Here is a 24703-nt window from a genome sequence, read left to right as displayed (position 1 = left end):
TGCTCACTAGGAAATCCTCCATGCCTTCTCTCTCTCCTGATGCCATGGTTTGCTTCCCACAGAAATGAAACAGAAGCAAGCCCTCGCTCCCCGGTCCAGGATGTGCCAGCTTGCTATTTATTACCTTTGATTTCCTGGGTCAGGGATAAAGATCAGATGACTCATCCTGATTCCAGGCTTAGTTTAGTTATCTCCCCTGGGAAGCCATCCTGGCTCCTTCCACTGTGCTCCTCAGGCATTAAAAGGATTAGTAATTTTATATCATAATTCTCAGATTTCTGTCTTTCTGGCTTCCCTACAGGATGCGATTTTTGCTGACAGCAAAAATGAGGTCTATCCCCCTATTATCTCCCTCATACACCTCAAATCCCCCTCCTCAGTTATTTGCTGAGAGGATGGATAAATGAACTTGTGTGAGAGAGAAGGTCTATCACTTTGCAAGATAGATTCATTCTCTGATTTTTTTTTTCCAGATCCTGATAAATGTCACATCCCCAAACCTGATATACAACAGTGGTGTAGTTTGGAAGTAATTTTTTCCAAATCTAAAATACTGAAGTGGTCTAGTCACACAGGATAAAACCCTATCTCCTCTCCTTTGAGGAGCATCAGGACTCTCTGGTGATTATACACTTTAAAGCACTCTTTTATATTTGATGGCAAGCAGGAGAATGCATGTAAAATGAGGTAGGTATCCCCCTCAGAGGAGAACTCTATTTTTATTTACATGCAGTGTTTGCCAATCTTTTTTGTATATGGGTCCATTCAGGAAAAGGAAAAATGTACCAAAGACTTACTTTCTCCATTCAAAATAGGAAAAAAAAAATGTCCCCAAAGGAGGGAAATCGTAGGGTTTTTCTTCCACACAGTTACTTACTTTATTAAACAGGAAAAGCCAATGAAAAAATTAACATGACTTTTTAGCCACTAACCTGTTCCATTTTGGTGACATTTGAGAAGTAGACACACAAAGGGGACGTTCTAATTTTTATTTAATTAATAGACTTTATTATCTGTACTGGTTTTAGGTTTACAGAAAAACAGAGCAGAAAGTACAGAGAAACCCACGCATCCCCTCACTCTTCCAGCCCTTCTGCAATCCCGGCCCCAGTTCCCCTATCATTAACTTCTCGCGTTGGTATGGTGACTTTCTTATGATTTGTGACGTATCCACTAAAATGCATTGCTTACATAAGAGTTCCCTTTTTGTGATGCACATTCCATGGATTCTAACGAATTCACAGTGTCATGTATCCATCGTCACAGGATCTTACAGAAGAGTTTCATTACCTGAATGGTCCCTGTGCTTCACCCGTACACCCTTCCTCAACCACCGGTCTCTCGCCGTCTCCATAGATTTGCCTTTTCTGTAACGTCACATGGTTGGAATCGTACAGTATGGATGTAGCCTTTTCAGACTCGCTTCTTTCACTTAACAACACGCATTTAAGTTCATCCATATCTTTTTGTGCCGCGATGACTCGTCTCTTACTCTTGAATAATATATTGTCACCCTGCTTATTTAACTTCTATGCAGAGTACATCATGAGAAACGCTGGACTGGAAGAAACACAAGCTGGAATCAAGATTGCCGGGAGAACTATCAATAACCTCAGATATGCAGATGACACTACCCTTATGGCAGAAAGTGAAGAGGAGCTAAAAAGCCTCTTGATGAAAGTGAAAGAGGAGAGCGAAAAAGTTGACTTCAAGCTCAACATTCAGAAAATGAAGATCATGGCATCCGGTCCCATCACTTCATGGGAAATAGATGGGGAAACAGTAGAAACAGTGTCAGACTTTATTTTTGGGGGCTCCAAAATCACTGCAGATGGTGATTGCAGCCATGAAATTAAAAGACACTTACTCCTTGGAAGAAAAGCTATGACCAACCTAGATAGTATATTCAAAAGCAGAGACATTACTTTGCTGACTAAGGTCCGTCTAGTCAAGGCTATGGTTTTTCCAGTGGTCATGTATGGATGTGAGAGTTGGACTGTGAAGAAGGCTGAGTGCTGAAGAATTGATGCTTTTGAACTGTGGTGTTGGAGAAGACTCTTGAGAGTCCCTTGGACTGCAAGGAGATCCAACCAGCCCGTTCTGAAGGAGATCAGCCCTGGGATTTCTTTGGAAGGAATGATGCTGAAGCTGAAACTCCAGTACTTTGGCCACCTCATGCGAAGAGTTGACTCATTGGAAAAGACTCTGATGCTGGGAGGGATTGGGGGCAGGAGGAGAAACGGACGACAGAGGATGAGATGGCTGGATGGCATCACTGACTCCCTGGACGTGAGTCTGAGTGAACTCTGGGAGTTGGTGATGGACAGGGAGGCCTGGTGTGCTGCGATTCATGGAGTTGCAAAGAGTCGGACATGACTGAGCGACTGAACCGATATGAGTGTACCACAATTTATCTATTTCCAATCAAAGGACAGTTTTGGGCAATAATTTATTTGTTTGTTGCTTCCAGTTTTTGGCAATAAATTGTTTGTTTGTTTAGCTTCTATAAATATTCATGTGCAGATTTTTGCAGGACTATATGTTTTCAGCTCCTTTGGGGAACAATTGTTGGATCGTGTAGTAAGCCTGTTTCACTTCATAAGCGACTGCAAACTTCCAAAGTGTCTGTACCATTTTGCATTCCCACCAGCAATGAAAGAGAGTTCTAGTTGCTCCACACTCTTGTTAGCATTGGTGGTGTCAGTCTTTTGGATTTTGGTTATTCTGATAGGAATATAGCAGTATCTCGTGTTAATCTGCAAGTCCCTAATGACATAAGATGTTAAGCATGTTTTCCTAGGCTTATTTGCCTTGTGTATATTCTCTGCCACCTCTATGTGTTATCTGTTTAGATCACTTACCCACTTTTTAACTGGGCTGTTTTCTTATTGTTGAATTTTAAGAGTTTATTGTTTAGCTTGAATACAAATCCTTTATCAGATATGTTTACAAATATTTTCTCACGTTCTATGGCTAGTCTTTTAATACACTTAAAGTTTTCTAATTTTTAAAGTATAATAGAATTTTAGAATTTACAAAACTTATTCAAATGTTGTATCTCATTGCATCCACAAAATTATTCTTGGATGGAGATGTTACAATGCCCTCATTAAAGATACAGACACAAAGAGGTGAGGTGATTTGATTCTGGTCACATAGGAGTTCAGGGTAGAGAGTAGAGAAGAGGGGAAAGATTTGCTTCGGTCATTGGGATTTGCAGGCTGCCTGTTGTGTGCCGGCCCTGTGCTCGCTAGGAGCTACAGGGCTGTACAAAGTAACTTCCCCTACTCCCAGCTTGGCTGTCTGACTCCTGGGGATGTTAGCTCTCTGCTTGCGGTGATTCTGGTTTTCAGAGATCTCACATCTAGCATCCTCATCCCACATCTCTCAATGGGTGATTGGATTCAGGAGAAGGCAGCCCAAATCATGCCACTTTGGCATATTGATTGTTTCAAATTAAAGTTAGGACAGCCAGTACAAGAAGGACACTCTGACCCTCCTTTGTTCCCCTGAAAGCAGGAAATAAATCTTCCATGTGAAAGGTAGCCTCCCTGCACAGGAGGAAGAGACGTCCTTCCCACCAGAGACAGGAATTTGAGACCCAGAAGGCTGTGTAAACAAAACTTGTAAATTCTTCCTCAATTCACTACCCCAAGTCCACACTTTTTATCTCGCCAATTCTTCAAGTGTATCATTTATACATTTTTGCCTGTCTAAAATGTATAAAAGCTGCATGCTTTGGCCACTTCTTGGAGTTTCATATTTTTTAATGAGCTCTCATATGTAGTGAATTAAATTTGGTTTTCCCCTGTTAATCTGTCCTATGTCCATTTAATTATTAGGTCAGTCAAAGAACATAGATGGAAGGAGGGAAAATTTTCCTCCCATCCATGGGGTAACTCTCTCCACCAGGTCTCAGCCTCCTTCCTGGGGTGTCTGTGGTCTGGATCCCATTGGTGTGAAGCTACTTTGAGACAAAAGAGTTCAAATTGTTTTTTCCAGAGTCCAGGGTGATTGCCCTTGAAATACCCTCTCCTCCTCTGGCAAAATGAACAAACAAGCAAACCTCAGCAAACAATACCAAAACAAAGACAGTGAAACCGTCTTCCTGTGAGCTGACATTGCTGCATTTGGCTCACGCGTGAGCGAGCACGTCTTCTAGGGGGTGTCGATCTCCATCTCACTCTAGTCCCCATCCTTCCGGAGATGGGAACCACGCTCTGAGAGTCATGGCATGTGGCGGGGGGGCGGTGTGCTCCGTCCTGTCCAACTCTTTGCTGACTGTGGCCCACCAGGCTCCTCTGTCCATGGAATTTCCCGGGCAAGGATACTGTAGCGTGTTGCCATTCCCTTCTCCAGGGGATCTTTCCGACCCTGGGATCGAACCAGTGTCTCTTGTGTCTCCTTCACTGGCAGGCGAATTCTTTACCCCTGCACCAGCTGGGAAGTTCCATGGCACATTAGGAAGCTGCCCAAACTCAGTGTATCACTAGCGTAGTAAAGGAACCATGAGGATACCTCTGTACTATAGAGAATCCCAATGAACAGCACCCATGTACAGGGACCCCATGCCAACTTCTGCCCACCAGGATGCTCAGGTCCGGCCTAAGGCAGTGTCAGGGTCTCCAGGCTTGCATCTTCCCCAAGTCTAGAGATTAAAAGTTCCCTTTCTTCTTGCTCTTGCTGAATCAGATTAAATAAAGACAGCATTAGCAGCACAAAGAATTTAATGAAGTGGTTAATGGTGTGCGTGATGTCAACAGGAGTTTGGCAGCATCTGCGAGGATAATCTGAGAGAAATAATCAAGAGTTGACAACCCTTCTTTCAGAAAGCAAAATTGCCTGGATCTGGCTATACCAGTAGTTATTGGCTTCCCTGCCTGCAATAATGTCACAGTAATACCAATAGCGTTGTTTACACAAGTGGAAAAAATCTGACTCCTTGATAACATGTTTCAGTTGCAACCCCTTTAATGACACTCAGAGGCCTTCCAGTAAGAGAGAAATTTCCTCCAAACTAAGGGAGCAGTTGTCCGGAAATAGTGCCCTTCCTCACTAGGGTTATTTATGTTCATTGGGCTAATGGTTTTTGTCCAGTAATACATTTAAATTGCTTTTCATTTTACAGTTATGCTTTGCTATCACATTTCAGAAAGTGGCTTCTCTTCCTCTGTATAGCCGGCAATTTCCTCAAGTACGCGATGACAGCATTGTCCTTTTGAAGTCATTTGAAATAGACTCAGTCTCAGCCATCTCTCAGGAGAATATTCTCTGGCTGATCATCATAGCCAAGTGGAAAGTACAGATGAACTTGGGCTGTCTGGTCCTTTCTCTCTCTGGTTCCCCGGAGGCCCTGCAGCAGGGTGATGGCGAGCCTGTTGATCTGGGATGGAGCCTGACTTTCAGAATTCTGACGTTACATGAGAAACAGGCCCCCAGCTCGGGTGTGAGAAGGGCAAGGACGGAGAGGAGACACTGCAAATGATTTACAAACTGAGTCACACTTACTTGGTATGGATGACAAAGAAGAGAGGGCTCTCTGCAAACGAACACAATTAGGTTTATACAACCTTGTAGCAGAGATTGTTCAGTTCAACTGACAGCTCACGGGGCAGCTGGGGGGAAAAAAGTATCTTCTTTTAAATCTGGGGGGAAAAGGTGGATCAGGCTGTGAAATAAATTTGAAGCACATATATAATTCTATTCAAATATATGGGGTAGTAACTGTGATATAAGTGCTATATTAGCTTTATTTAAAAAAACAGAAGTAAAAATTTACACGAAGATGGATCACACTTTTGCCTGACTTTCAGTCTGAGAACTATGTGTATATTGAAGATACAGGCATACCTCGCTTTACTGCACGTCACATATAATGCAATTTTTTTTTTAAACAAATTGAAGGTTCATGGCAACCCTGGGTCAAACAAGGCATTTTTTTCCAATAGCATTTGCTCACTTTCTGTCCCTGTGCCAAGTTTTGAAAGTTCTTGAAATAGTTCAAGCATTTTCGTTATTGTTACATTTGTTACAGTGATCTGTGATCAGTGACCTTCGATGTTACTACAATTCCCTGACAGCTCAGTTGATAATTAGCATTTTTTAGCAATGAGGTATTTTAAAATTAAGATACGTACATTTTTTTAGACATAATGCCATTGCACATTTAATAAACTACAGTATAGTGTAAACGTGACTGTCACATGCACTGAGAAACTGGAAAACTCATGCGGACTCACTTCATTGCAGTGGTCTGGGACTGAATCCACCGTATCTCCGAGGTACGCCTGTAATGGTTTACGTTAATATGAGGTTCACATTCAAGTTTCAAAGTTTTAACCTTACTGTAGAGTTGACTGGGAAGCGAAGAAAAGGGACCAAGAATGTAAACTGCATTGCTCATCGGTAGCAGTTTCATTTCAGAAACCTCGGCTCTGCTCCCAGACGCGGAGGACTGCGGTGGCAGCCATTGCTCCACGGCAGGGAAAGGTGAGCCCTGGGGAAAACCTGCTCCCTGCTCCGTGAGGCGGGCATCTTCCAGGGCCCTGCCCGCTGTGCCATCTTGCCACTTGGTGGGCTCTACCTTGCCTGTGACTGCAGGCGAGGGCCTGCTCTTCCCCAGGAATACTATTCATCAGCTAATTCGTGACTCCGTTCATCTTGCCACTAGCCATTACTGACGTTGCTCTCTGCAGTCGGCTCAAAAGCTGGGACAGACTCTGTCTAACATAGTTGGCTGAGGAGCAGGTGGTGGTGGTCACGGCAGGCAAGAATGTCACACAAAGGCAACTCGGAAGGGAAAAGTGCACACCCGGACCAGACAACCATTTGTTTTTTAAAAGAAGGCATATGGAATATTGGATGTGTGGGTAGGAGTGAAAGAGGAACCCTAAAATAGTAATTCACATGGATAAATGCCCAAACACAGAAGAAAAAGATCTTGGTCTGATTCCAGTCTGAGTGGTGTTCCTAGGGAGGACTGTGGCATGCTTTAGAGACAACCCCTCTGCATTCCCTTTCAAACTTCAGTGCCCATCTGGTGGGTTGGTGCAGGTGTTCGAAGACCCTGTCTGCTGTTGCTTCAATCTCAGTCCTCAGCACACAAGTGCTGCTCAGGAGATGTTGCTTCGTATGTGACCCATTCCTTTGAAGTCAGATCTCTGGGACGTAGGGCTTCCCTGGTAGCTCAGATAGTAAAGAACCTGCCTGGGGTGCAGGAGACCCAGGTTCGATCCCTGGGTAGGGAAGATCCCCTGGAGAAGGGAATGGCTACCCACTCCAGCAATCTTGCCTGGAGAATTCCATGAACAGAGGAAGCTGGCAGGCTACAGTCCACACGGTTGCAAAGAGTCGGACATGACTGAGCGACTAACACACTAACACGATACTTTGGGATGTGGGGAGAGGAAGACCAATGAGGGTTTTTAGCAACACAAATCCCACTGACTTGAGTATTTGGGGGTCACAGACAGAGAGCTGATGAACTTCAACTCTTTAAAAGTTCTAAAACTTCTGAATTCAGACACTAATTCCAGGGCAGTTTCCATATCTAAGAGACAATTTAATTCCTAAAGCAGATGATTTGGATTTAAAGGATTCTTTCAACTATTAATTCCTAAAATGGTAATATTGATTTGGGTGTGCTGAGGTAAATGTTTAGTTTGAAAAGGAAAGGCACAGCTTTCAGTATATGGGAAGCAATCCTGAAGAATCCTAGATAAGAATAGGTTCTTCCTGTAGTAAAGTTCTCTTTAAAGGCTGAGGATTAGCAAAAAATTCACTTGCCCAATTGAGATCCAAATTGAAATGGTGGCAGAACACGTTAAAAATGAGAATCTTTCCCAATAGACCCGTGGAGAAAGGCATTTGTTAAGTCATTCATCCAGCCATAAAAACCTTACAGATATTCTCAGTGGAGAAGAAAGAAGGGGAGAAGAGAAAACAGCTTTTGTGAGTGGACAGTGTGGAAGTGGGAAGATGCTGCAAGATGCAAGAGCTGGGACTCAGGTGGGAAAAAGATGCACAGCCCAGCAAGAAGGAAAAGAAAGTGAGGGAGTCCTGCTATCTGACTCCAGGATCACTTCTCTAACGCTAACGTGATCAGTTCTCCAACCCTAAGCACTGCAAGGAGATCCCACCAGTCCATCCTAAAGGAGATCAGTCCTGGGTGTTCATTGGAAGGACTGATGCTGAGGCTGAAACTCCAATACTTTGGCCACCTCATGCGAAGAGTTGACTCATTGCAAAAGACCCTGATGCTGGGAGGGATTGGGGGCAGGAGGAGAAGGGGACAGAGGATGAGATGGCTGGATGGCATCACCGACTTCATTGACATGAGTTTGGGTGAACTCTGGGAGTCGGTGATGGACAGGGAGGCCTGGCGTGCTGCGATTCATGGGGTAGGAGAGAGAGTTGGACACAACTGAGTGGCTGAACTGAAGGCTGACTGCTGAAACTGTGCTTCTTGACCCTACGATTTCTGACATCCTTAGGCCATTGTGCCAAGGCTGTAGACGTGCTAACTGCACATCAGTCCTAGAATCAGTGTAGCTGGGAGGATCCATACTCTGGGACACACATTATATGCTGTAACACGAATTTTCCTCAGAGATCTGATAAATAAAAGAATTTTATTCTTTCAAAGTAGAATAGAGAATTCCCTGGTGGTCCAGTGGTTGAATCTGTACTTCCACTGCAGGGGCACAATTTCAAACCTTGGTGGGGAAACTAAGATCCCACATGCCATTAAAAAAAAAAAAAAAAAGAACAGTATCACACACCCATTTTCTTAAGTCTTCAAAATGCAGATTGTCAAGTTCCCAGGTGACTCAGATGGTAAAGAATCTGTGCAACACAGGAGACCCAGGTTTGCAAAATCCCTGGGTTGGGAAGATCCCCTGGAGAAGAGAATGGCTCCTCACTCCAGTATTCTTGCCTGGAGAATCCCAAGGACAGAGGAGCCTGGGAGGCAATGGTCATGAGTTCGCAAAGAGTCAGACACAACTGAGTGACTAACACTCACTCTCCAGTGGTTAAGACTGTGATTCCACTGCAGGGGGCACAGTTTCAGTCCCTGGTGGGGAACTAAGATCCCACATGCCATTAAAAAAAAAAGAGTAGAACAGCATCACACACCCATTTTCTTTCCTAGTCTTCAAAAATGCCGATTATCAAGTTTCACATGAATTTGTATGTACCTTCTTGCTGTTTGTTGTCCATGCCCAACTTTGTTTGTATTGCATTTCCGTGGACCAATTCTGACCCCAGTAGACCACACACTCAGAAGACTGCCTTGTTGGTGCTTAGCAGGCCCAATAGCAGGCATCCATCACAGAACTGAGGAATGACTAGATTGTTGGAGAGGATGACAGCAATTTAATGGACATACCATATGGGTAGAAAACTTTTTTGGAGCTAAAACAAGTGAGGTGAACTAATTTTTATGGGCTTTGAAACAGAGAAGGGGGTGAAGCACTGCTTTTATTGCACTTATTTTTATGAATAAAAATTGCACATTGTATGTAGGTTTTGTATGTATACTGTATACTGTTTGTAATTCTATTGTATTTATTCTAACACCACAGTTTTGATCTTGACTGACACACAATACAGGTTTAATGCAGGTGAGGCTAGGCTTCCATATGTTCGTCTTCTACTTACAAGGAGGGTTCAGTTTTCGAGGACTTGTCAAAATTATCACTTTTATTTTTAATACACTGCTATAAATACCTAAGCCAAGATACAGCATGGGAGAAGTAAACATTTTAAGTTATTTTATAAAAGGTCATCTAAATTTCTCCAGTATTCATCTCAAAGATTGTATCTTGGAGGGAAAAAAATTTCATCAGTATTGCTTTTCTATTCAATATATTTCAAACAAATTCTTCATATTAGATAGCAAATTATTAGCTATTTTTGCATCTACCGAGTATATTGCTTTTAATGTATTTTCAGTGCCTTCATATTTTGTTTCTGGAAGATATGAATTTTTATGTTTAATATGTCTTTAGCACCACAGATATGATGTCCAATAGTAGAAAAAAATCAAGACATACTCGAGCATATTTCTTGGAAGTATTTCCATGCTGGTATTAAAACCATTTTGATTTTGGCTTTAAAACCACTTTTAGACATTGAACTTTTAAAGACCTGCTTGTATGAGCTTTCCCTTTCTCCCTTTTATTCTCCATTGTTCTCAAGAAACTTTCAATCCCCATTTTTTCACCTGACTCTGCAATACACAATCCAGAGACAAGATGACCTTTTGTGAAATTCTCTAGAGTAAGGGATCTCCAAGTAGCTGAGCCTTAGAAGTAGGAATTATCATTTTATTTCTTCCAGCAGAGGATTTCACTTTATGCTTTAATTTCTGGCCTGTTGACCCAGGATTGCAGATTTTTTGGGAACCTGCCTTCTAAAGTTCATTGAAAATTTTCTTTACTTCTCCCCTACAAGAACAGATCTCACTCTTAAAAGTCTGGGAGAGAAAATGTAGTGGGGATAGGGTTGCAGGGAAATGTGAAGGACATAGCAAGTTAGTAAAAGTTTTATATGGTTGTAAGTTTTAGCATTTGGGCCTTTTTTCACATTAACTAGAAAAAAAAATCATAGAAAGCATGACCTAAATAAATAACATGTTATGAAAAGCCATCTTTGATTACTAAAATCTGCTTAGAGAGTGTAAACTTAAAAAGGTCAAGTACAGAGGTACCCAGCGTTTTTAAAATTTCAAATGACCTTCACTCCAGCACTGCGAGGGTCATGGATTTCTTTTGCTTTGGACAAGAAACATACTTTTTGAATTGTGAGGTGATACATAGAATGAATATTTGTGTATATCAAAATATTTGCTTTTAAAGACTGTATCTGAAGTATTTATACATGAAATCACACTTCTGGGATATGCATATCTCAGTTGGGGAATGAAATGGTGGCAAATGGGTGAAACACAGATGAAATGGGAACTGAAGACACGCCGGTACTTGATACAGGGTGATGGGTGCATGGAATTCAATATGCTAACTTCTCTGCCTTTGCATCTATTTGAGAATTTCCATATTTCAAAAAGGTGAGGTTTCTGATATATTGCGGTCAACAATTTCACCTTCATTCAGTTTGCATGAAATGCAGTATTAGTTTTAGTTCACTTACTGGGAAGAACCATGTCATTGTTCAACAGATTTCATGTTCTACCCAAAAGGACAGATGTAATTATATACGTAGGATCATAAAACCACACACATGTGCATACTGTCATCCTTTTTTCTAACTCAACTTATATTCTTTGGCATAGTATTCCCCCTAATATACTTTATTCTGTACAATGCAAAGGAAGTGTGCTGAGTATTAGAAAACATTATTCATTAGGCAGACTGATCTTACAGAAACTCTTAACAGTACTACATACAGAAGTATGAACTAGCTATGTGAAATTGACCTATCATGGGTTTTCCATACCATCAAATCTCCTGAAACACCTTACCCCCAAGGTATCAGGGCCTTAGAAGTTCATTTCGGAGATTAAGTTATACTTAGCATCTCCTTTGAATACACTAACATATCAACCTTCAAGCTGGAATAAATATAGGTAACAATTAACACTTAATGGACATTTCTGTTACAATGCCCCACACCAACATATTCATATATATTGCCTTTTTATCCCAGTAGTGGTGTTAAGCGGAGAAGGCAATGGCACCCCACTCCAGCACTCTTGCCTCGAAATCCCATGGATGGAGGAGCCTAGTGCTCTGTGGTCCACGGGGTCGCCAAGAGTCGGATACGACTGAGCGACTTCACTTTCACTTTCGCGTATTAGAGAAGGAAATGGCAACCCACTCCAGTGTTCTTGCCTGGGGAATCCCAGGGACAGGGGAGCCTGGTGGGCTGCCGTCTATGGGGTCACAGAGTCGGACACGACTGAAGCAACTTAGCAGCAGCAGCAGTGGTGTTAAGAAGGTATTATTACCATCATTTAGCTAAGTGAAGTGTGATTTAGGGAGGTTAAGAAACCTAGTGGTAAATGGGTGGATCCACACTTTGGAGCCAAATCTGTCTGAATGCAAACAGCTGTGACATAATCATACTATATATGGGTTTACGTTGGCCAAAGAGTCTCTGTTTGGGTTTTTCCATAAGATGTTATAGAAAAACAGAAATGAACCATTTGGCCAACCCAATATTTATACCGTGTGTGCACATGTGGACTCATGTGCCATTCCAAAGGGTTAAAAAAAAAAAAAACACCCAAACCCCAAGATATCCAAGGTTTTAGGTCTCAGGAACATCCTATTCAGCAAAGCTGAGGTCTGTGTTTATCCTACTGTCTTAATGATACTATTCCAATCATTTTACTGGTTCGGGGAAAGACAGTGTGCTTAGGTCACTTTCCAAGGTGGCTCTTCTGCATGCGGACTGAAGCGTTCTTCCTCCTTCTGTAGGGATGATCTCCGCTCTACATGTTAGGGAAAGCAACCAAGGCTGCTCAGACAGTGGTGAATCTCAGGCAGAGTTTCGAGGAGACCGTCGTATGACATTCTAAAAGAGCTGAGAGGTCTTACTTGTATTGAAGTACTTTCCTTACTAGTTTTTAGTGGAAATGGTATACTGAAGGTATATACATGATGGTCAGTAGTTTGAACCAAAAAAATATATATATTTAAATAATATCTTTAAAATATTTCAAATTTTTATTAAATATTTTTATTCAGTTTTAAGATCACAGTTAAAGTACTTTAGCATGTTATACACATGACTTACATGTGCAATTTTTAGAAATATCAAATTAAGTATAAGATTTTGAAGAAAGAAATTATATAAATGTGTATATTGACTCTTACTACACATACATCTAAGAAAGCAATAATTCTGTTGTACCATTAAGTGGAAATCATTTATTACATGGCATGTTTACACCAACTCTAAAGAGAACCAAGCCAATTTCTGAAAGCAAAAAAATGAGCGATTCGGTCATGCTGAAAACTGTCAACAGACTTAAGATCCGGTGGTCAAATGAAGCTGTGGTTAATTTTTGACAGGTAAGTAAGCAATTCAAACCTGTGAGAAAAGTTCATAATCTGGTATGTGGAATCTCAGGTGGTTTTTATTCCTTTTTGACAAATTCCTGAGAGCAAGACTTGTTTAGTGCTAATGAAATGAGAAAAATGTTGCCAAGCATATGCTGAGCTCCAGATCACAAACCTCCCCTCCCCCAGTTCTGCTGCTCGGAGCTGAGGCACTAATGTGAGGTGTCAGGGGACGTGACCACCCCTCTGGGGCGGCAAAGGAAGGTCACTGCTAGTCTGTGAAACACGCGCCTCTGTGATTTAGGTTAGAGCTTGTGAGGTAAGACTTGCTGTGCGGTGGGAGGGCATGGAGGCATTGAATTAGGTCTGTGTTACTCGGTAACCACTTCTGGCCCAAGTTATTAGAAAATCTTTGGAAAGAGTAGTAATGTTCACAATAACTAGGTTCTGTGCATAAAAATCAATTTAAGGGCAGGATCAATTTTGACCACTGGCTGCAACAAGAAAACAGTGGCCAGCAAAGTTCTAAGCACAAGATTTCCTTTCAATTATTAGCATAAATCATACCACCACAAATAAAATGTGGCCATGAGAGGAAGCTTTTTTGTATGTGCGAAGAAAGTGTGTATTTATGTATTTTTAAGGAAAGCACGGATGGAGGTGTGTGAGGGGAGTCAAACGGATCTGCCTTGTTTACTCTTTTGTTGCTTCTTTTTCTATCATGTGAGAAAGATGATGTCACCAGTGAAAAGGACAGGATTATGTAATATGGGGTATAATAAACTTCACTATCGTTTCCAAAATGAAAGTAAAGCAGTCCATCAAATCCTGAATACTTCACCAGACAGATCTGGTAAGATGAACTGAAAACTGTTTCTTTTTTTTATATTATAAGTATGATGTTAGTCAATCTAAATAAGATACTTAAAAAAAAAAAAATCCCCAAACTCCAATAAAAACAAAATCCAAATCTAATTCTTTGGGAATACTTGTATAAATAAAGCAACACCTAATTAACAATTAGTACACTCTTTACAAGGTGCAAAAACAAGGTCCTATGTGGGGAAGGCTAAATTTTAATTCCCACCTAGCAGTCACTCTGAATACTTTGTAGGTCAAATGTCGTAAAAGCATTGGCTTCTGCTGCCCATTTTCAGCAATACATTGTTCTCTCTGGAGAAGGTGGTTTGTGAGTCTAAACACTGCAGTGGAAAATAGTGGCACTGAAGGTAGAAGCAAAAAACAAGACAAACTTTGGAAACAGGACTTACTGAAATTAACTGTTAAAGCCGAGGTAGCCCATTAGGGTTGGCCTTATCTGAGGGCTCTGTGGAGCACTGCAATCAAAGGGGAGCCTCCTCACAGCACTGCTCACACCCTGACTCCCTTTACAAATGATGACTCCAGGCCTTGCATGAATTCCTTTTCCCCGGTGAAGTGGCGCTGTTTCCCCTTTGCTGTATGGATGCCGGCCTCCAGCTGCTGGTCTTCAGAACACATAGGATTCATACAGTAGTTAGCAGGCAGCATGGTCCCACTGCTTCACATTAATGCCAAACGCCAAACTTGGAACAGACTTCCTTGATACCCCTAGCCTTCACCCCGCACTGTATAAACAAAACATGTCATTCGGTTTTCAGCTTACTCCTAGCGCTGTTATCGATTTACAATTTGCTGGAGATTTTACATAGGTGCAAACATTTCCATATGATGAGCCGAAGACTACAGAGTGCAAACAAAATTTTCTAGGACTCAGTCAGGGTAGCATCTGACTTGATAAGAGAACGACGGGGATCAAACAAGTTGGATTCTGAATAACCAGACTACTTCAAACGCTCCTTTTTGTTCATAGTGTTCCATCACTTTTTTCCTCTGCAGCAGTTTTAATGGCAGGAACTAGAACATCAGTGATAACATGGGGATGAGTTCAACATGGGTTTGAGGGGGCACTGGTAGAAAGCTCATCTGATGGAATTAAATAAATATATTCCCAATACTTGAGGGGAAAAGACTGTCAGGATAATGAGAGTATGACATATCCTTTATAAAAAGGGGGGCTTTAATTAATTAGCAATTTTGATCTAAAATCTGGGAACTAACCTAATTTGGGGTTAAGAACCTGTATCTTCAATGTGGCTGTAGGACATTTCTCTTTTTCCTTAATTCAGTATAGTTATCCAAACAAATAAAAACTTAAAAAGGATGTCTTACAGTATTTTCTTTCTTTCACCCAGCTTCTTAGAGCTGTAGCTTCAGTTACTATTATATACTCTACACACTTCAAAATTACATAGGAAAATACCCAGAATAACTAAATAAATAAGAGGCTAAAGAAAACTGGAACAGTACTGCGTCTCCATCTGAGACTGAGCATCCACTTCCAGCATCACAGAGAAGGGCTAGGACAATTTTTTTTTGTTGTTTTTCAAAAGATTTATATACAGGTTTGAATCCAGAAATTAAGGTTAAAAGCATAAATATTGATAATTTCAACTAGATTCAGAATGGTTTCAGAAAGATATGATACAACAATTTAGAATAAAACAAAGCAGAAGAGCATATTTTGGTTTGCTTGAGACATACATAAGGTGCAACAACTTTTTCTCAAGGATGCTTGTGGGACAAATGTTAGTGTAGATGGTGTTTGCTGGCAGATTAAGGTACACACCATAGCAATATGATTTTCCAAAATAAAAAAGAATGCAAGAAGTGAAATGAAAATGATAAATGGGGGGGGGGGTTACTACATGTTGGTCTGAAATACTTGTGCTAACAAATGTTATTACCTGAAAACACCAACACCCTTCTCCAGTGGATTCAGGGCATGAGAAAAGCACTATTATTGAAATCAAGACTGCTCAGAGAAACAACAAGGCGAGTGTCTAGAGGACTATAAAGCTTTGCAGGATTTCTGCTACTCTCAGTGCCTAACCGCTTAAAAATTAAGCATTTCTACAAAAAAGTTTTTTTTTTAAAGTATCTGAAAACAGTCATATCCAGTAGGTTGCCCTCCACCCCCACCCCTGCCTAAGGGAAAAGCCACTGAGGTTTAGGAAAAGCAGATCAAGTAAGATATATTAATCACATAGAAAAAAGTAATCTTTTGTTTCGCTTCTTTTTAAAAAAAGGTCCCATGAATATACAGCAATCTCTTAAGGAACTCTAGTGAAATGTAATCGGAGGACTGGAAGGAAGGAGGGGGCTCCGGCAAAAATAGATCTATTCTAACGTGTTCTAGAGAATAATAAGTTAGTACCATTGTCAAGGTGCATGTTCTGCACCAAAAAAATTTTTGTTGATTTTTAATTTTTTTGGATTTTAGCTAATAATTTTTAAATCACTGCTAGCAAGTGGTCCAAAGACTCCAACAGCCACCAACACTAGGACCCAGCAATTTTTAAACATTTACTCTGTGTTTTGAAATTTAGAAAATATTAATAAAACAGCATCATAGTAAAAACATTAGGCTAAAATCTGGGGCTGTTCACCTGATTTATTTCTATGTGAATGGGGTTAAGTTTTTAATCTCTGATTAACCTTACTTACTACTTCCATCTTCCTCCATGTTCACAAGGAATATGCATTTTTGAGGACACCATTCCGAAGTCCTGCTGCCCTCTTTAACCGCTTTAAAGAAAAACCCCCATTCTCTCTATCCTTTTTCAATTCTGTTAGTATGGTGTACATATTTTCCAGCACCGAAACTGAAGTAGTATCTACAACCGTGAAAAGCTAAACCTAGTCAGTACTAATAGAGTCATTTTTTTGTATGGCTATTAGGTCAAATTACGATTAGAAAAAAAAAAATCTTCATTACAATTCAGTCAAGTATAAATAAGAAAGCTAGATAAAACCTTGTAAACTGTCACCATTTAGAGAGCTAATTCAAAAGCTTCAAACTCGAACTAACACTATCAAAATTCCGCCAGTTTGAAAACCAATAAAAATTATTGCTGGAATCCAATAATTAAAATTTGGTAGTTTGTGCTGTGATGCAAGAGTGGGGAAATACTTTGTGCTATGGAACAAATACCCTGTAAAATGTGTAGCCGCCGACTAATTTTGATTTATCACTTTGCATCTGTTGCTAAGAAACAAGACACTGTGAACGTCAGGCGGTGGAGTCAATATGTTGAATGTTCTAAGCCAGTTAATCCACTTGGCACTGGCATATGTACGGTTGGTTTTCTGTTCAAAAGCAACAAAACACAAAAAAGAAACAGGAAACTTGCAGGTGGACCTATGACTGCGAGTCCCACTGTGATCAGGCACATCTCCCTCACCATTTACTCAATACCTCCGTAATCACAAGAACTCAAAATGGCTCTAAAAACCTGCTGTGCCAATTAGGCTGTGCATAGCAATTGCTACCCGTCCAGTCTGTCTGGGATGGATGTAAAAGGTCTGTAGCTCAAAGTCCACATGAGGTGAGTGTCTTCAATGTGTTCAGAATAGTGAAGTAATACTAAGGTCACTTCTGAATAATAGGTTTTTTTTGTTTGTTTGTTTGTCTGTATGAATGATCCATTTGTTACTCAGACCCCTGTGTAAAAAATAAAAAGAATCCTCAAGGCATGAAAACATTTGTAATCTGCAGGACTGTTCCCCTGTCTGGGAAAATATTTGCCACAATTTGCCCCAAGCAAATTCTTCTTGGTCACTCAAGGCTAAGAAAAACAAAAAATTCAGCTTGCGAGAATTTCAATTTTTTTTTCCCTCTCTTTCTCTTTTTGCCAGCAAACTACCACTCTGGTGGCAAATATAAAAGTGCAGAATATAGGGACCACGAGGCCGAGCATACACCGCTAACAATGGTACATCTGCCTGCCCGTGCTGCTTGGGAGTCTTTGAACAGGCATTTTAATATTATTCTACAATATAAATGTAGGTATAACCTATTATATAAACCATCTTAGAACTTAAATCTCCATGTACAAAAAAGACTAGGAATATCTAATAATAACTAGTGCAGTGCGTCAGTTTTTGCTTTTTTTGTTGTTTTTTTTGTTTTTGTTTTGAAAGAATAACTAGGTAATATATGAAACTAGTTTCACACTCTCTGGTTGGTAAAAGAGATGCTGGATGAGCTACAGTAAAGGCAGCCTTTTACCAAGTTACCACCTGTTACCATCAAAAGCCTTCAATAGAAAGCAAAGCTCTACATCATCCCGTTTCCGCTCAGTATCAGACAGATCACACCACCCTCAAAGATTCTGGGTTCTGAGAGAACAAAACTGGCCCAGGGTGCCAACTTCTGCTTCAAGTGAATCTGGGCCATGGAGGGCAACAAGCACTTGTTTGCAGTCTGTATTTCCCACCACACGGACTCACTAGCATCCCTCGGTAAAGACAAGGCTAGGGTAGTAGGTGAAGCACAATGTTTTACAATTAAAGGGCGCCTCACTGGTCAGCGCAGGAAATAAGTACAGGAGCCTGTGGCATTTCTTTTGGCTGTCCATCATGAGTGAGTGGAGTTGACCTCTGACCTCTGTAAAACAAGAGGAAAAGAGAGAAATCACTTATTGAGAGTATGTCATTAGAAATAAGAGAGGATGATGAATGACCAACAGAAGCTTTCCAATATATCTTGTTTAACAGATGCTACTGCCATATTACTTATGCCTTTTAATTAAAACTGCTTTAAAGCATCTTTATTTTTCTTTCTTAAGGGCTTCTTATCTCAATTCCTCTCACACAACTCAACAACACTCTCTGCCCTCAAACAAGCACCTCTGCTATGTAGAGACAAAACCTAAGGTACCAACAAATTTGGGGAAATTACCTAAGAAGTAGAAAACTTTCAGTCAAGGGTGATGGTTTCAGGATGGCAATATTCCTTTGGATCTTCTTATATTAAAAAAGGACACATTCCTTTCCTTGACTTGACTAAGGGGGAGGCTATCCTATACTGATAACCTTCAGACTCATTTCTTGGTATACAACAATAGGCCCAATTTCAAAATTTAAGGCCAATAAAAGGGTCGGCCTCTGCAGAGAGAAGGGAGCTGTGACCGAAAAAATGAATGAAAACAAAACAGTGAAGCTCTCCTGATGAAAGAGAAGTCTCAAAGGCATATGGAGGGAGAGTGTACAGGGAAGAAGGGGAGGACCAACTCGGAATTTCAGTGTGTGAGAAAATTCAGTCATCTTGAGCCAAAATCTACACATATGGAGAAAGAACTCTAGACGAGACTTTAAAAATTCATGGAAATTCTTATCATTTGGACTGGATCTACATCAAATAGTTTATTTTTCTTTTTTTTTTTAATGAGTAGGAAGAAAAACGCCACTTGCTTCATGGTTATAAGAACATTTCCTGGTAGAGTCTACAGAGCCTCTCATTCTAAAAAGACGGGATTGGGCACACCTGTGACATTTCCTAACAGGCACATGCGCTGCTGTAAATACGGGGGCATGCAGCAATGTCTTCACTGGATCAACCACTTCAATACAGTATCTTTAGATTATGCGAAATAAGGGGAGCAATTTTAAAATTCAAACTGTGTCTCTCCATAACTATATCCAAGTTTCTTTCTCTTGATGCACAAAAAAGAAAATTAATATAAATATCTATAAATGCAACATTTTGGGATTTCAGAATCCAATGATCACTTAGCTTAAGATATAGGAATTTTTTAGAAAAACAAAACATGTTATAATCAAACCTCTGGATTAATTGGTTTATTCATGTGGGGATGCTTAAGAACCAACTGTTCAATATGTTCAACTCTTTGTTCAAGAAAGATGAAATTAAAATGGTATTTTTTACTTTTAAGATGGAATATGTAACAATATTACAAAAGCCAAAAATATTTTAATAAGTATTGGAAAAGGAAACATACAAAGAAAGAAAAGTAATAAATGAAGAGTACAGTAAAAAAAAAAAAAAGAGACATCAAGGGGGAGAGAGGAGTACGGTTGATAGCCCAGCTTGTGTGTGCACGTGCTCGCTCAGTCGCGTCCGATTCTTTGTGACCCCATGGACTGTAGACTCCTAGGCTCCTCTGTCCATGGAATATTCCAGGCAAGAATACTGGAGTGGGTTGCCATTTCCTACTCCAGGGGATCTTCCTGAGCCAGGGATCAAACCCACATCTCCTCCATCTCCTGCATGGGCAGGCAGGTTCCTTCCTACTGAACACAAGGAGAGGCATAATGTGGCTGCCACCAAGCAGTGGCTCCAGCTCCCAGGGGTAGGTCAACTGACCGTCCTCAGGACTCTCTAGGACAGGACGGACGCTTGCATAAGCAGCACTCCCGAGCAAACGCTAAGACACAGGGGTTCAAAGACTTGGATTCAGATCCTGACTTGGTTTAGCTGTGTGCTCTTGGCGAGTTAATTAACTGCCTGTACCGTCATTAAAATGTAACTAAAAAACATGCACCTGGCAGACCTGATTTTAAGAATAAATTTAATGAGCTTCTGTTCTTATAAAATTTTTAGTAAATAAATAGGCTCTCAACAAAGGTTAATTTCAATTTCTTCCTTCCTGTGGTTTATAAAACTGTTTTTCTATGTTGGATTTCTGAACCCAATATTAAGATTTCTTGTGACAAGAATGCAAGTAATATATATTTACCCCAACTCTGTGGACCACCTTCTAAATTATGAACTAGGTGATGCCGAAGCAATAATTAATTAATGTGCAACCCAGGTACAATTACATTAAGTCTGTCCATGGAGGGAAGGCTGGTGACTCTGCTTTACCAGGTAAGGGCTAGAGTTACAATTAACATTCCCCATGAGGAGCTGTCTTTCTGGATGTTGAGAACACTAACCATTTGTTATGTTGATAGTGAAAACTCTAATAAGCAATATTATTCTTTCCAATGGGAATGTGTTAAACAAAAAAGAAGAACTTCTACTCAAATCATTTTTTCCTGTGCCTCTTGGATAACTTAGGTAGTCACTCATTCACTTGCCCACTCGTCCCCTCATTCCTGATGTTAACAGGAACTAAGGAAGTCGTGCACATGGAGAATAAAACCGGTGCTTTGCTTTCAAAGTGCACTGGAAAGGAAAGAGACATCAAACAGTAACTACAGCCCCGAGGGGCAAATGGTCTAAGAGGGGTGTGTACAGAGATTGTGCAGGACTTCAGAAGGAAGACTGAGACAAGAGGACAAAGGACAGACAGTCACTGGAGGAGGAGCAGCAGTTCACTGGGGAGGAAGATGTGCAAAGGCAAGAAGTGGGCTTACGTGGATGGGAGTAAGCGATTGCACATGAACGCAGGGCAGCGAGGGAGGCAGAGGTTAGGGTGGACAGGCTGCCGCTTTCTGCTGCACTGCAAGCCACGGGGGCAGAGGTGACCTGTCGCGGCACCAGCAAGGGTGACTGTGGTGTGGTAGCTCTTCCTGAGCTCTGAATTATGACCCCCTGCCCACTGAATTCTTACATGACCTCTTATTTCCACAATTTATGAGGGCACTTAATAACACTCAGGCACGTATTTAATTCTTTGTGCATGCATTATGAGTTTGTCCTCTGTGCTCGACTGTGAAATGCCACAAGCAGAGACGTGTCTGTGTGTTATCCCCCTCAGAGACCTGAGCAGATTTTAACAATGCCTGTCACCATTCACTTGCTATTAGGCACTTGCAGTGTACACATGAAAAGGAATTTGACTTCTTGGAAATGTCTAGAGGCTATCTGTGAGGAAGCACTAGAACTAATATGATAGGTAAAGAGTAAGACACAAAGACAACTTTCATCAGGGCCTCCTAAACCTGCAGAATCCACCTGCAATGCAGGAGACCCCAGTTTGATTCCTGGGTTGGGGAGATCCCCTGGAGAAGGGATAGGCTGCCCATTCCAGTATTCTTGGGCTTCCCTGGTGGCTCAGCTGGTAAAGAAGCCGCCTGCAATGCGGGAGACCTGAGTTCGATCCCTGGTTTGGGAAGATCTCCTGGAGAAGGGAAAGGTTACCCACTCCAGTATTCTGGCCTGGAGAATTCCATGGACTGTATGGGGTTGCAAAGAGTTGGACACGAATGAGCGACTTTCGTTTCCTAAACCTGGATGTGAAAGATGAAAGAGAATGGCGCCTGACCGTTGTGGGTGGGTAAAGAAGCTGGGCTGGATTTCAAGCACTTTTGTGACGAAGACTGAAAACCTAAGAAAGGAACTCATCTGCAGATAATTCATTTTGAATAAAAATATGAAATACTTCAATTTACAAAAGACTTTCTTACCTTCCCAAATGTTCCACTAAATAGCAGAACACTCAATTATATACTTAGAACTTTCCATGGGGCTTTACTGAGTTCAAAAGGCTTTCACATCTGATCTCGTCTGATTCCTTACAACTGTGTGATTCTTTGGGGATATCGTTATGCTAAATGGAAGATGAGAAAACTGAGGCCCAGAAAAATAAATGACTAATAAACACAGGTTGCTTAAGATAAATCCAGGCCTTGTGCCTCCCATGAGTCAGATGGTGAGATGCTCTTTTTCCCAAACTACACAGTTCTCTTCCGCTAGAACCACCGACGCCATCCTCAGTGGGGGTGTTGCCATATGCTAGGCCTGGGACACTAGATTTATTCTATAGTACATTTCTATGAAAGGAGAACCACTTAAAGCCATTGAACAGAAGAAAAACAGAGGACAGAGAAGTGAATGCTCTTGCTCAAGGTCTTCCTTACAGTTTACAGATGATAGACGCTGCACTCAAACCCAGGTCTGAGACTTGCCTCTAAAACTCCAATGATTAGATAATACAGCTTCTCTCTGCTTTCTCAGGACTCTTCAGAAATGACGCTTAGTCACAGAATAAACTATAGTCAAAGTAAAATTCTTGGCGGTGTACTCCCTTCTATTTTCCTGCACAGCTAGATAGTAACACGTGGTAAACAATAGTCTCCTGAACCCCAATCATCGTGGAAAGTATCACCAATCACATCAGAAGGGATGAGCTGGGTTTGCATGTTACGGTCTCCACCCATGTTCTGTGAAAGGGGGTGAAGCTGAACGGGACCCCAGGCCCCAGGGCAGCGGGGCTTCCCACTGCTAACCTGTGCACGTTTTCCATGGCGGCCACTTCGGCCAGTGCGGCGAGGCTGAAGAAGGCGGACACAGCCGGCATCTCTGGGGTGCTGCTCCGCGTCTCCGCGGCCTCCCTGTTGTGCGAGCATTCGTCACTGCAGCCTGTCTCAATCACCTTAGGGAGACTCCTCTGCAGCTGTTCCCTTGGTTTGTCATCTGCAGAGGAAGGGAAATTCATCATGAGAGAGGACTGCTCTGTTTTTTCCGGAGAAGGGACACAGAAAACTCAGTGCCAGACAATGTGAAATGAGCTAATATGCTTTCCTGCTCACTTCTGTCATCCATGGAATATTAAGGCTGTTACAGAATCTCTTCTTTCATGGGAATAAAACTCTTTTATTGAGCTCAGCCACAACCACGAGCAGCACTATGCCCTGAAGCTGAGCAGAGGAGCTGTGTTTTATCCAAGGTCAAAGAATAGGTCAGTCTTGGAGAGAGAGGCGAAAAATGGGCCTTGGTCAGAGTAAAACCCAAGGGACTTCCGCAGAGGGGCCAGGGGATGCTGTAAAATGGTCCTGCAAAACTCAACTGACCAAATACTCTGATGATGCCACAGCATGCCTACTATGCATGTTGGGTATTCCTACGCTGAGTTACCAGTACTTAGAATGGCCTAAACTAATCCTAGTGAGATTAATCAAGCCCAGTGAGATCCTACACTGTCATGTTTGTTACCTTCTGCAAGGGAGACAAAGGGCCTTCTGGTATTTGTGAAGAGGTGGCCAAAATGCTACACTAATACATGGGCTGGAAATGACTGCACTTCATTATCCAGCCCTTACAGATGAGGAGGAGGGGGAGGAATCTTCCTCATTTTTCCAAAAACGGCTTACCTATAGAAAGTAACTGATATCAGGCTGTAAATGTCATATATTAGAACACGACAGTGCTATATGTTTTTCCACATAAAAGGGAACGTTTTCTAAAACCTTTCACTCTTCCTACAAGCAAAACAGAAGCTATAACAATTTATACAATATGAAAATGACAGAACAGAATCCAGATAAGGAAGGAGAGCAGAGCCTGCTAGGCTAATTATCAGGAAAACTAGATTCTAGTCCTTACCCTACACTTAGTAGTTCAATATATTCTGAAACAAAATTCAACCTCTGTGAGCTTCACTTCCTATATAACAGTAGAATTGGGGTCTTTAACATGCTTTAAGGTTTAACAATCTACATATGCAAAACACAAGTGCATAAAATCCACTAAGTGACTTCTAATTTCTATCTTACCATACAATGAGTCCACCAACTAGATTAACCTAAATCAGATATTTATAAATATCACCCTCAAAGAACATTCACTTAAATTTTTTTTCCTATTTATAGAAGTCCTTATGGGCCTTTGACTTTTTCTGGAAACTGGATTGGGGGAGGGGAGGGAACACCTTCTTGAGGGCTGATAGAATGAGATGCTTTAGGGCTGATAGAATGAGATGCTGGAGGCACTGAAAGGCAGAAAGGCAATGGCTAACGCCAATAATGCTCTGCTGGTGGAGCACCCCAAGATGTGAGGGGATGCGCAGTGTCACTCTCGACAACATTCCTTAACCTGGGTCCCTCCAAGCAATTCCCACAGAGGCCGCCACACAGCAAACAGATCACAGGCCACAAATGAAAATGGAGAA

At 41.3% G+C, this 24703-nt stretch overlaps 1 protein-coding gene across 19 annotated transcripts in view; it reads right to left on the bottom strand.

Annotated features, from left to right (window-relative positions):
- Positions 1-16314: 16314 nt before the first annotated feature.
- Positions 16315-24703, bottom strand: part of BBX (BBX high mobility group box domain containing) — a 288092-nt gene continuing 279703 nt past the window's right edge. For all 19 annotated transcript variants that reach the window (XM_069552481.1, XM_069552537.1, XM_069552453.1 and 16 more), the window contains 2 exons: positions 23043-23229; positions 16315-18513 (listed from right to left, as the gene is read on the bottom strand). In XM_069552481.1, the coding sequence (XP_069408582.1) occupies positions 18426-18513; positions 23043-23229 (275 nt within the window). In that variant the 3' untranslated portion in view covers positions 16315-18425. The remainder of the gene's footprint in view (positions 18514-23042; positions 23230-24703) is intronic.

This window comes from Ovis canadensis, chromosome 1 (genome assembly GCF_042477335.2).
Source record: "Ovis canadensis isolate MfBH-ARS-UI-01 breed Bighorn chromosome 1, ARS-UI_OviCan_v2, whole genome shotgun sequence".
Taxonomy (NCBI): Eukaryota; Metazoa; Chordata; class Mammalia; order Artiodactyla; family Bovidae; genus Ovis; species Ovis canadensis.
Note: the sequence above shows the minus strand (reverse complement) of the source record. Positions and strands in the feature narration are given on the sequence as shown.